This window comes from Oryctolagus cuniculus, chromosome 7 (genome assembly GCF_964237555.1).
Source record: "Oryctolagus cuniculus chromosome 7, mOryCun1.1, whole genome shotgun sequence".
NCBI lineage: Eukaryota > Metazoa > Chordata > Mammalia > Lagomorpha > Leporidae > Oryctolagus > Oryctolagus cuniculus.
Genome location: NC_091438.1, coordinates 162,860,713 through 162,873,896, shown reverse-complemented (window position 1 = coordinate 162,873,896; position 13,184 = coordinate 162,860,713). Strand labels below are relative to the sequence as shown.

Genomic DNA, 13,184 nt, shown 5'->3' with positions numbered 1-13,184 from the left:
CGTCCCCCGGGAGCCTGGGAGGGAGCCAGCCCGTGGGCGCCGTGGTTTCCCACTCCTGGCTACTGAACCCAGAGAGGATGCATCCGGGGTCACCCATGGGGCAGCCCCAGGAAACTGAGACCCTACACGCCACTCCCCCGCCAGCCCTGCCGCGGGGCCTCCCCACACCTGCCAGGAGCTTGCAGTGTGCCTGGACAGGGAGGCCTCGTGGGCCCCGTGGGGCAGCACCCCCGGCCCCGCTGCCCTGCCCTGCTCCTCCCCAGGGACACAGCTGCTCCCCCTGTCCTGCGTGTCCCCTGCTAGAGGTCAGGGCTGCTGCTCCCGGCTGCCGTCCAGGCCCAGCTGGCCCCATGGGCGTCTGCCGCGTGGCCCCTTCCCAGGGCCTCTCCGTGCAGCCCAGGGGCCTGGCTCACGGCCTGCACTGTGCTGGATTTCAGGTGCCCGTGGAGCTGGACACCGAGACCCACTCCACGCTGCTGTGCCCAGAGCTCCCTGACCACGCGAGCCCTGCCTCCCGGTGCCCCCGAGGGCCGAGCCCACCCCACGTGGAGGGAGGGGGGCAGCACGGCAGGGCCCAGGTGGCTCAGCCCCTGTGTGTCCACCTCAGCCCCCGCGTGTCCATCCCAGCCCCGCGTGTCCATCCCAGCCCCCGTGTGTCCATCCCAGCCCCGCGTGTCCATCCCAGCCCCCGCGTGTCCATCCCAGCGCCTGCGTGTCCATCCCAGCCCCTGTGTGTCCATCCCAGCCCCTGTGTGTCCATCCCAGCCCCCGCGTGTCCATCCAGCCCCTGCGTGTCCATCCCAGACCCCGCATGTCCATCCCAGCCCCCGCGAGTACATCAAAGCCCCCGCGAGTCCATCACAGCCCCCGTGTGTCCATCCCAGCCCCCGCGTGTCCATCCCAGCCCCCGCGAGTCCATCCCAGCCCCGCGTGTCCATCCCAGCCCCTGTGTGTCCATCCCAGCCCCCGCGTGTCCATCCAGCCCCCGCGTGTCCATCCCAGACCCCGCGAGTCCATCCCAGCCCCCGCGAGTACATCAAAGCCCCCGCGAGTCCATCACAGCCCCCGCGTGTCCATCCCAGCTCCCGCGTGTCCATTCCAGCCCCCACGTGTCCATCCCAGCCCCCGCGTGTCCATCCCAGCCCCTGTGTGTCCATCCCAGCCCCCGCGTGTCCATCCAGCCCCCGCGTGTCCATCCCAGACCCCGCGAGTCCATCCCAGCCCCCGCGAGTACATCAAAGCCCCCGCGAGTCCATCACAGCCCCCGCGTGTCCATCCCAGCTCCCGCGTGTCCATCCCAGCCCCCGCGTGTCCATCCCAGCCCCCGCGTGTCCACCTCAGGCCCCTGCGTGTCCATCCCAGCCCCTGCGTGTCCATCCCAGCCCCTGCGTGTCCACCTCAGCCCCCACGTGTCCACCTCAGGCCCCGCGTGTCCATCTCAGCCCCTGCGTGTCCATCCCAGCCCCCGCGTGTCCACCTCAGCCCCCGCGTGTCCACCTCAGGCCCCGCGTGTCCATCCCAGCCCCTGTGTGTCCATCCCAGCCCCCGCGTGTCCATCCAGCCCCCGCGTGTCCATCCCAGACCCCGCGAGTCCATCCCAGCCCCCGCGTGTCCACCTCAGCCCCCGCGTGTCCATCCCAGCCCCCGCGTGTCCATCCAGCCCCCGCGTGTCCATCCCAGCCCCCGCGAGTCCATCCCAGCCCCTGCGTGTCCACCTCAGCCCCCGCGTGTCCACCTCAGGCCCCTGCGTGTCCATCCCAGCCCCTGCGTGTCCACCTCAGCCCCCGCGTGTCCACCTCAGGCCCCGCGTGTCCATCTCAGCCCCTGCGTGTCCATCCCAGCCCCCGCGTGTCCATCCCAGCTCCCGCGTGTCCACCTCAGCCCCCGCGTGTCCATCCCAGCCCCCGCGTGTCCATCCCAGCCCCCGCGTGTCCACCTCAGCCCCCGCGTGTCCATCTCAGCCCCCGCGTGTCCATCCCAGCCCCCGCATGTTCATCCCAGCCCCTGCGTGTCCATCCCAGCCCCCGCATGTTCATCCCAGCCCCTGCGTGTCCATCCCAGCCCCTGCGTGTCTATCCCAGCCCCCGCGTGTCCATCCCAGCCCCCGCGTGTCCATCCCAGCCCCCGCGTGTCCATCCCAGCCCCCACGTGTCCATCTCAGCCCCCGCATGTCCATCTCAGGCCCTGCGTGTCCATCCCAGCCCCTGCGTGTCCATCCCAGCCCCCACAGCCCAGCCCCCGCGTGTCCATCCCAGCCCCTGCGTGTCCATCCCAGCCCCCGCGTGTCCACCTCAGCCCCCGCGTGTCCATCCCAGCCCCCGCGTGTCCATCCCAGCCCCCGCGTGTCCACCTCAGCCCCCACGTGTCCATCCCAGCCCCCGCGTGTCCATCCCAGCCCCCACGTGTCCATCTCAGCCCCCGCGTGTCCATCTCAGGCCCTGCGTGTCCATCCCAGCCCCTGCGTGTCCATCCCAGCCCCGCGTGTCCATCCCAGCCCCCGCGTGTCCATCCCAGCCCCTGCGTGTCCATCCCAGCCCCCGCGTGTCCATCCCAGCCCCCACAGCCCAGCCCCTGCGTGTCCATCCCAGCCCCCGCAGCCCAGCACCTCTGCCAGGCCTCCTGCTTCAGCGAGGCCCCCCGTCCCCAGCGCGGCTGCAGCCCAAACCTCGGGAGGCTCGGGGAGAACTCTGCCGCCTGACCGGAATGAGAATTCAGAGAACTGGGCAGCAGGGGCTTGCCCCCAGTGGCCAGCAGGGGCCCGGCCCAGGCACGCCCTGGGCACCTCCCGGCGGCGGGGCAGACGTTTGGGCAGCCCCGGCCATCGGGCCCCGCCTGGCACTCGTGGCTTTCGGTCGTCACCTCCCTGCCAGCAACGGCCAAGTGCGATTAGCGACTTCCTGCCATTCTCCTGGTTCCTACGCAAACACGGGGCTCCAACGCCACCCTCAAGACCCTGGCGTGTCCCCACATCGGGGGGGGGGGGGGCAAGGCAAGGCCACCGTGGCTGAGGGAAGGGTCGGCTGCAGGGGTGGCCTCGGGGGAGGAAGAGAGCCCCTCACGACGCACGGGCTGCTGGGGACTGGTCAGGGGCACCACGGGGAGCCACGGGATGACCTCCACCTGCCCACGTGGGGACAGGGTTTCCCAGGGCCCCGGCCGTCCCCCAACACAGGTGCCTGACTCCAGCCCGCACCTGCCCCGTCTCCATCCCACAAAGGGTGGGAGAGGGTGGGAGAGGTGCCGCGAGGCTTCTGGAACGTTCCACTCAGCAGGGAGCAGGGAAGAGCACGAGCCTGACCACAGCGGTTCTGGGCCAGCTGACCAGCAGCAGGCAGGAGGGAGGCAGTGGGCCCGAGGTCCCTGCTGAACCCGCCCTGGTCGCCCAGCCCCCGGCCAAGTGATGCCGCCGCCAAGGGTCCCCGCTCGTGCCACGCCCACCGTCACTGCCTCCGCCTCTCCGACAACCAGAAGAGCTGGCACTGCTTAGCACCTGCTGTGTGCCTGCCCAGCCTGCGCTGGAGGAGGGCATTCTCGGCCCCACGGCCCGGGGTCCCGGAGGCGGCCTCGGGGTTAACACCACGGTCAGTCCGCTCAGGGGCGCTGGCACTGAGTCCACGGTCGGCCGGGGTTTCCTTTCTCGCCCCCCACCCCACACCCTTGCGTGGACCACCCACAGGCTGGCGGGGATCCGGCTCAGCCGCCGGGTCACTCCTGCTGTCCTCAGCGCCCGCCCCCAGTGGCTGGCCCTGGCCTGCCCGTCTGTGGCTCTGCACCTGGAAGCGGTCAGCCTCCTGGACAGACCGTGAGCTCCCCAGGGATGCCCAGGCGACACCCAACAAGGGGTGCAGGAGGGAGGGAGGGAGGGGATGAATCCCTGGTCACCGCGGAACCCGCCGGCATCCTCCAGCCCCTGGAGAGGGGACGGGGCCCAGGCTCCTGCCCCGCCCGTGTGGACCCCGACTCCGGCCCCGCCCTTGCACAGGGACCCAGACCTCGGCGTCCGGGGAAGTCAGATCACAGAGCTGCCCCGGGTTCATTAAAACAAACAAGCAGGTAAAAATAAAACTCAGATACGTGACGTGCGTGCTGCAGCGAACGTCCCAGAACACACAACTGAGCAACTGGAGTCCAGGATCCGGTGGGGCCCTGTCCAGCTGACACTGACAGCCAGGGCCGGCCCGGCGGCTGAGACCCCCTCCGGGCCCCCCAGCCCGGCCCCTCCAGCTCTGCAAGGCCAGGACTTCCCTGTGCTACCCGGGCAGAGCCACTCACCCTTCCGAGGCCTGACGGTCCCCTGTGCGGGCAACAGCCTGGCTCCTGGCCACCGACACGGGCCGGCAGAGCTGGCAGGACAGGCCCAGAGCTGCCACGGCACCGGGAGGAATGGAAAAGGCCACCACGGTGACCAGGCCCAGCTGTGGACCCCCCATGCCTGACCTCTGTGGGGGAGAGGGCAGCCTGGGGACCTGCCACCCCGGCCCCGCCCCCACCTGGACGGTCACCTCAGACCCAGGAGAAAGCCAGGGTCACCAGGCTCAGAGGAGACAACACCGGAAACGCCACCGCACACACGACACCTGCAGCTGCACCACCGCGCCTGGCCGCCCTGCCCGGCCCCACACCCCACGGGCCGCGCGTTCGCGTCCCTTCCCGGGCGTGAAAGACCTCTTCCTCCCAAGCCAGCCCTGGGGACGCCGCTTCCTCTCCCCACCCCAGCCCCCAGCTCCCGCACTGTCTCGCCCCATTCTTAGAGCCACCTCGGCCGGGCCCAAGGGACCCCCACCTGGAGCGGAAACTGGGGGACCTGGGCTTCAACGCCCCTGCTCAACAGACCCCTCTGTTCCGCCCGGATTCCAGAGGCAGAAAGGCAGGGTCCCGTCAGACATCACGGCCATCAGAGAGCCAGGCAGGGGCGGCTGCCGGCCCAGCCCCACCCGTGCCCCCCCCCCCCGCTGCTCCCCTTCCCTGGGCGCCCTCCCTGGACAAAGTGATTCACTTCCCTCCGGGAGCGGCAGTGCCCCCACCCTTCCCTCTCCCTCCCTCCCACAGCCCTCAGCCCAGGCCAGGGCCTCAGACCCCTGCGGGTCCCCCAGATGCCCACGTGAGGGGAGCCAGGGGCTCTGGGGACATCCCGAGCAGGTCCAGGTGTGGGGAGGGACGAGGGGCTGCGACCTCACCGGCTGACACCGGCCCCCCACGGCCCCCGCAGGCTACCTGTCCCTGCGCCCTCACACAACCCGGTTCCAGTCGCCCCAGCTCGGAGCCCAGCAGCCCCTGCCTGTGTGTGCACAGGGGATGCAGGCAGTCCTGCAACCGTGCTGCACACAGGGGCACCTCCCTCCAGTCCCAGCTGTCCCCCTGCGGCCCCTGCAGGCCTTGGGGCTGGTCAAGTCCCTGCTCCTTCTCCCTCTCGGTGGTCTCGCTTTAGCCCCTGGCAAGCAGGGGCACCGAGCAGGCAGCGCCGGGAGTCTCTGGCATGGCGGTGGGAAGCCCTGGGCAGGGCAGAAAAGCAGGCCCTTGTTGTCCCACCACGGGACACAGCCCCAGGGACACGGTCTGCCTGGGGACAGGGGAAAGGCGGGCACTCACCGGAGAGGCAGCCCTCCTGGCCGGGCAGCTGGCTCCACCCCGGGCAGCACCTGAACACAGTGCGGGCCTCCGTGCTGTACACCTGCCTGTAGCCCGTGTAGTAGACAGTTCTAGAAGAGAGGAGAGCTGACATGCGGACACTGCAGGCCCAGCGCGGCCCCGGGCTCTGCCGGAACCGGAGGCCGACTCTCGCCCAGTCCCAGCTGAGCAGGCCCAGGGACCTGGTGTCCAGGTGGCTGCTGGACACTGATACCCAGCCAGGCGCCTGTGGCCGGGACAGGGCCTCTCAGGGACCAGGGGCAGCATGGACCAGGGTGGCCTCAGCCGTGCCCTGCCCGGCGCGGGGGCCTCTGCTCTTCCCCCAGGCTCCTTCCCTGCTCATCCCCAGGGTTAAGCCTCAGCAGCCCCGGGGGTCTGCCCAGCACGGGGGCTGCCCCCCTCCCAGAGCAGGGGAAACAGCCCAGACCCCAGTCCCCACCCTCCCCCGCCCACACGGCCTCCCGCCTCGCTCCTGTGTGGGCCCAGAGGTGCTGGGGTTGGACACTGCTGGCCAGGCCAGGGCTACAGGGCAGGGGCCAGACCCCCCGGGCCCTGCCCACATGCTGGCTTCCAGCCGCCAGCCTCCAGGTGGGGGCAGCACTGGGTTTTAGAAGGCCCTGGTGGCCTTAACGTGCGACACAGGGACAGGGCTCTGCTCAGGATCCCCACGGCTCCAAGGGCTTTGCGGCTGCACAGTGGCAGAGAGGCCACAGAGAGGCAGGGGAGAGAGATGGTCAGAGCCACTGGAGAGGAGGAGAGGTGGTCCGGGTCCACCTGCTGCCTCCAGGGCCTCCCCCGCCCCCACCGCCACCTGGAGACCGCGCCCGGGGCCCAGCCAGGAGCCGCTGACGGACCGAGTGGCCGTCTCCAGGTGACAGCGCCCTCCTGCTTGCTCGGCCTGACGCACAGGAAGCCAGGCCGGCCCGGGGAAGCTGACCCAGCAGGCAGACGGGGCGAGCGGCGGCGTTGCTGGCCTGGCTTCCCGGAAGCGAGCGTCCACACGGGCGCTGCACACACAGGCCCTGGGAGCAGGACGGGAAACCACCTGCCTGGACAGAGGCGGCCAACACGCAAACAATGCCTGGCGGAGCCGGGAGCGCGGGGCCTTCCCTCCCTGTGGGCCCCGAAAGGCAGAGGCCCTGAGGGGGCCTTGGTTCACGCAGGGCCACTGGGGCCCCACCCACACACACACACACACACACACACCCCCCCCCCGTCCTCTGCAACTATCTCACCCGGGCCTGGCTGGAGAGAGGGCTCGAGCAGCCCCTCCCTCCTCCCTCCCTCCCTCCCTCCTGTGGGTTCTGAGTGTGAAAGTCCCTCTGTGTGGCCTGGGGAACTCCCTGGCCCACACTGGCTGCCGTGCTGATGGGGAGAACGCCCGCTGGGTGGGCTGAGAGCCAGGCCCCTGGACGCCCCCACAGCACACGGGCCCGGGCCAGGCCAGAGGAGCCGTCACCCCCTCAGCCCTGCGTGTGGCCAAGCAGCTGGGCAGCGGGGGCCAGCCCCCCACCCCTCCCTGCTCCACCCCAGGCCCGGGAAGCTCCCCAAGGCGCTGACAGGCACGACCCCGGCACAGGTGAAGGCTGACAAGGAAGAGGCCTGAAGTCACCAAACTGGCAGAGCTGGAGCCAGAGACAAAACCCACAAGCCCCGAGGCCCAGCCGCCCCGGCCCCCGCCCCACGGCCTGCCCAGGTCCCCGGGGCCCCGCGGGCCCTGTGCTCACTCAGTGCGGGGCCTCCCTCCCTGTGCCTGCCTGGCTGAGGTCCACCTGCTCCTGATGCCTGGGTCCCCGGGGCCCCACGGGCCCTGTGCTCACTCAGTGCGGAGCCTCCCTCCCTGTGCCTGCCTGGCTGAGGTCCACCTGCCCCTGTCCACTGCCCGCGGGGCAGGAGCGGCACCAGCTCCCCGTGCTGCCCAGAACCGACCTGTGAGGCCGGACCACAACCGGCGCTCTGACACCTGGGCCCCCGCTCGGGAGCCGCGGGACTCGGGCCACCAGGCAAGGCCTGAGGGCTGGTGGGTCAGAGCAGTGACCCCCGGCAGGAGGGGCCGCTCTGGGAGTGACCACAGCTGCAGCAAGCGCTGGAGGGCCGGCCAGAGAGGCTTGGGGGGGCTGCCCACAGCTCGGGGAGGGGGAGCCGCCCACAGCTCGGGGAGGGGGAGCCGCCCACAGCTCGCGGAGGGGGAGCCGCCCACAGCTGGGGGGGGGGGAGCCGCCCACAGCTCGGGGAGGGGGAGCCGCCCACAGCTCGGGGGGCTTCCCACAGCCGGCGCTGCAGGCTCAGCACCAGCAGTAGGGAGGGGTCTTAGAGGGGAAAAGGGGACCCCGAACACCCTGGTGCTCAGCGTGGCCCGAGGCCGTGGGGGGGTGCTTCCTCCACAAGGCCCCACCCTGCCAGGCCGCTGTCCCCTCCCTGGCTCGGGCCCCCACTGCACTCCCCAGCCCGTGGCCACGCGGCTTCGGGCAGCTTCCAGAGACAGCACCTGCACGCGGTGAGTTCGTGGCGGTTTATGGGACCCGGTTCCCGACTGGTGAGTCCACACCGCGGAAGCTCCAGGGCACCTGTGCCAGCAACCCGCACCCCGGGACGCTGGGGGACCTGTGCTCCCCCACCCGGCCCGGGGCCCCCACCCGACCCTCCTGGTGTTAGGGCCGGTGGGGGGTGGAGCTGTGCACTGTAGTTCTGAGCAGCAACCCCGCCCCCCACCTCTCAGCACCAAACCTGCCTCCCGACACGGCCGGCGCCCCCGTGACAGCACTGCGGGGGTCAGCTAAGTGTCCCCTCTCACCTGCAACTCTCGTGCATCAGACACAAACAGGAAATCAGGGCTCCCGGAGCCCCCGGAGCAGGCGCAGCAGCCACGTGCCCCTGCAGACCACGCACCTGCACCCCTACCCTGCCCCACCGCCCCCGAGGCTGCTCCCAGCGCCCTGGCTACAAAGCTGAACTCACACCCTCGGGTGAGGACACCTGTCCCTCCCCCCACAAACCCTCCACCTGGCTGGGGAGCCATGGGAGCCATGGAAGCCATGGGGGCTGTGGGAGCCATGGGGAGCCGTGGGGAGCCGTGGGGAGCCGTGGGGGCCATGGGGAGCGGTGGGAGCCGTGGGGAGCCGTGGGGAGCCATGGGGGCCGTGGAGAGCCATGGGGAGCTGTGGGGAGCCGTGGGGAGCTGTGGGGGCTGCAGCGACTTCGGCTTGGTTTGGAATGAAATCTTGAGCCACGAGAGGTTTCACATGGGCCTGGGCATGAAACCCAAGGTCAGGAAGCGACAGCTCTGGGGGCCACTCCCTGGCAGGGTCTCCCCCTGCAGGGCCCAGGTACACGGCTGGGGCCTGAGCTGCAGTCCACACCGGCCCATGGCAGCCTCACCAGGACCAGGACGGGCCCCCGTCCCAGCCGCCTGGTTCCTGGGGGGCCAGTGCTGCCTGGGCTAGAAGCAGAGCCCACCCCCATGGCCACACGGATCCAGTGTCCCCGGCACGTACCTCCGCTCGTGGCCGATGCACCACGCCTGGCGCCCACAGCCCGGCTTCCACACGGGCACCATGCGGCTGAAGGCCCGCACGCAGGGCAGCTGGTGGCCCACCAGGGTCAGCTCTTGCTCAGCACACACATGGGGCCTGGGACAGAGGACGAGGACGTCAGCACCTCACGCGTGCCTCAGACACCCGTGGGCACTGGAGCAGTCCCCTGCACACCTGCCGTCAGCTGTCCAGGGCGCATGGGCTCAGCCCAGGACCGCCCTGATGGAGGGCGATGGGGGCCTCCGCTGAGGCAGGTTTAAGGGGCAGCGTTGGCACTGGTGTCCCCCGGGCCAGGGGAGTCTCTGAGGATGAGGCTGGCACCGCACAGCCAGCTCTGGGCTCCCCCCCCAAGCAGGAGGCCCACCACCGGGGTCCCCTCCTGCAGCCAAGGCCACCCCTGTCCTCGACCACCGGTCCAGGGAACACAGGTGCAGTCCCCAGGCTCCGCGGCTAACAGCCCAGCTTGTCAGCACTGCACCCCACACCAGGGAGGAGTCCCTGGTGCACACGGCCCCGCCCTGGTCCCAGGCCAGCTGCCGCCGGGCCCCACCCATCAGGGGAGCACCCAGTCCACAGCCTTGAGGTGGACCCAACGGCAGGAAGTCACCCGCGGGAGGGTAGGGGCCCACCACCCGCCGCAGCTGCCGCTGAGTGACGGCGGCAGAGGGCAGCGTACCCAGAGCTGGGGCGAGGTCTCCGGTCGGGTCCAGGCTGCCGCTGGAGACGTCCCTCCCGGAGACCCACAGGTGCCCTCCTGCCCGCACCCTGCAGCGTCCCACACCGGTCACTCCCAGGCGAGAGCCCCGGCTCTCCTGGAACTGTGGCCACACAGCCCTCCAGCGGGCATGGCCAGGGGGCAGTCCCAGGGCCCCAAGAAGACGCTCCGGGTCCCCCTTCCTACAGGCCGGGAGCCCTGCCCAGCCCCCAGCAGGAGGGGGCGGATTCCTAGGAAAAGGTGGGGGAGGGAACGCCTCGGAGCGGCCCCAGGCACGTTCCAGACGTTACATCACGGAGCGCCCCAGTGCCGGGAGGAGGCGGCGCCCGCGTGGGAGCTCTGCCCGGGCCGCCTGCTAAGCGAGCTCGCCTCCGTTCCCAGCGCTGCTCAGACGGCCGTCAGAGCACACCGGGCCCCGGCTTCCCAGGGACCACTTCACGGGCCACGGCACGGATGGGCGCTCGGGCGGGAGGGTGTCAGGGACGGGGCGTCTGGTCCCCAGGGAGGGGTCCCCGTCGGCTGTCCTTGGGCGGGGTCCTGGCCCGAGGGGCTCTGCCTCCTTGGCTCCTGCTGCTGCGCCCCCATGGTGAAGCCCCTCACCCACCCTTCTGCCCCAGGCCCTCCTCCCTCTGACAGGCGCAACTGTGGCCTGAGAGTCTAGCCGGGCGTCCCTGTGACAGCGCAGAGCCTGGGTTAGGGGTCGGGGACAGAACTCGTGGGGGATCCCCTGGCCCAGGCCCCGGGCCCCCAGAGCACTGGTGCTCCAAGTAGGGGCCCTGGCCAGGACCAGCAGCAGCTGGCATTCCTCAGGGACTTAGCAACGGAGCGGCTCTGCGTGGCCCCCAGCCTCCCCAGAGGCACTCAAGCCACAGAAGCCCCGCCCAGCAGAGTGGGCGGGGTCAGCTCTAAGATCTGGGGCCTGAGCCCCGCCTGGGCTTTGCACCTGCACAGCGAGGGCTCACGCGCTGGTCTCAGCCACTGCAAGGGGTGCCTGGGCCAGCAGAGGCTTGGGCACAGCCCTCCGGAGCCACAGCTGCCGCCACTTCCACTGTGGACGGACAGACGGACGCTGGGACCCAGTAGGGGGAGGGCTGTGCGCCTCTCCAAGGTGACCTGGGTTCATTTGTGCCCCGAGTGCTTCCGCCCACACCTGTGCCTGTGAGGCCGTCGCCCTGGTGAGCCCCTGTGGCCCCAGCTTCCTGACCGCAGAGTGGGGGGCGGGGTTCAGCCCGGGCAGAGCTCCAGCTGCGAAGCCTTGGTCTGCGGAGGCAGCCACGGTCCCAGCAAACTCACGGATCCTCTCTGGGCCCCCACTCGGTGTCTGGAAGGTGGGGGCGACGACAGCGGTGCCGTCGAGGCTCCAGAGCGCCCCAGAGGAGGCCATGCATGGCAGGGACCCGGCTCCAGGGCCCCCACCGCAGGGTCACCGGGGTCTGCGGAGCCCGGGGTCCTTCATCTCAGGCCGTGGACCGCAGGGAGCGGCAGGATCTGGGCAGAGGAACGGCCACAGGGAGGGAAGGGGCGTCCCACAGGGACCTTGGAGATGCCAGGGCGAGGCAGGAAATGGGGGTGCCCCCCAATGAAGGGCCTCCTTGTCCTTCCCGGCAACCCTGGGTGACCACCCTGAGGGGCTTGGGGCCAGCCCCTCCCAGCACTTTCACTCGGGTCACACCCTGCCCCCAGCGTGTCTGTGCCCGCCAACACCTCCCCAGGAACCTCTCCCCAGCAGGGCTCTCCCGGAGGCCTGGGGGGCCCTGCCCTGCCCCACGGCTGAAGGGAGCCCACGCTTGCACAGCTCTCCCCATCCCTGGTGGCTGCGAACGGCTCCCAGGCGGGGAGCAGGTTAAAGGGAGGGCAGCGCAGGCCCACCTCTCCTCTGGGAAGCTTCCGGCCACTGCAAAGCCCAGTGGGCTTGGAGGATGGAGGAGGCAGGCTGGGGGGAGGGGAGCAGACAAGGGACCAAAAGAAAGCTGACCGCAAGGTCCGAGCAGAACCCAAGGGAGCGCAGCAGGACCAGAGGCCTCTGCTCCTGGCTGCCGGCCCCGCTTCCCATCTGGGGGACGGAAGTCACTTCCCAGACCACGGCGAGGGGGGGGGGAACGCGGGGGGGGGGGGGCGGGGACCCAGCTGTCGGGCCATCTGCTCCGAGGAGGGTAGACAGTGAGGCCAGCAGCGGCAGCAGGGTGAGGAGTGCGGATCCGCGAACCAGGGCAGAACCGGGCTGAGCTCGCTGTCGGGGGGCGGCGGCCTGGCAGAGGCGCCCCCCCCAAAGTGAGCTTGCCCTGGCCTGGGTGCAGCCGGCTCCAGGGGAGGGGCTGGGTCCTGTCTGGGGCCCCCGGGTGCTATGACTCTGCAGCGGTGTCACTGGGACCCTTGCACGCCGCCCAGTAGCAAGGAGACATCCACCACAGTGCCACACACAGGTGCAGCGTCTGCACCCCCCACACACACACAGCCCCCACGCCCCCTGCCTGCGCGGGCCCCTCAAAGTGCACTCGGCTTCCTGACACCTGGTGTGGCTGGTGGGAGGGGCCTCCCTGTAGGATGGGGCCAGGCGAGGCCTCCGGGCCTGTGGCTCTGCTTGCAAGAGCGAACTTGAACTTGGAGGCCTGTCCTCCACCACCACACCACTCCATCACCGAGGGTCAGCATAACTGGCACAGCTGCCCAGAGGGGTCTCCGGCTGGGAGGAGCCCAGAGCTTCGAGAGACAATCCCCTCCCCCCTCCCCATCCTCCCCTCCCCCACCCCTCTCCTTCCCCCACCCCTCCTCTTCCTCTCCCTCCCCCTCCCTCTCCTCTGAAGGGTGGCCCCTCAGGCCTCAGCTGGCCTCTGTGTGTGGCAATCCTGGCCCAGACCCCGGCCCTGAATGTGCCCAGCAGGTGCTCCAGGCCCCCCCTCCTCAGCCGCAGGAATTCACTTTAGAAGCAGCAACAAACAGGTGGCTACAGGGCTTGGCCCACTCTGTGACGGCACTGGACCTGGGCCGGAATCGGTGGGACGCCCTCACCCCCAGCTGCACCAGGCCCCCAACCTCCCTCTAACGTGGGGAGCCCCGGAGTTCAGCAGGCCGTGTTGTTTAAACAACAGCCAAAGGCTCAGAGAACTGGGCACAGGGGCCACAGCTGCCCTTGCCACGCCCTGCCTGCCGTCAGACCCCGCCCCCAGGAGGGGAGGGTGGGGGGAGGACAGGACCAGCAGGAGGAAGCGCTGCTCTCCAGATCCTGCCCTGCACCTCTGGAGCCCGGACACAAAGACAGAGCCCAGGCACCTCCACCTCCTGCCCAAGCTCGGCCGGCCGGCCATCGC

At 70.5% G+C, this 13,184-nt stretch overlaps 1 protein-coding gene across 6 annotated transcripts in view; it reads right to left on the bottom strand.

Annotated features, from left to right (window-relative positions):
- Nucleotides 1–13,184, bottom strand: part of MEGF6 (multiple EGF like domains 6) — an 80,140-nt gene that overhangs the window by 64,847 nt on the left and 2,109 nt on the right. For all 6 annotated transcript variants that reach the window (XM_070077076.1, XM_051839689.2, XM_051839687.2 and 3 more), the window contains exons 2-3: nucleotides 9,123–9,257; nucleotides 5,590–5,699 (exon numbers count right to left, since the gene is read on the bottom strand). In XM_070077076.1, the coding sequence (XP_069933177.1) occupies nucleotides 5,590–5,699; nucleotides 9,123–9,184 (172 nt within the window). In that variant the 5' untranslated portion in view covers nucleotides 9,185–9,257. The remainder of the gene's footprint in view (nucleotides 1–5,589; nucleotides 5,700–9,122; nucleotides 9,258–13,184) is intronic.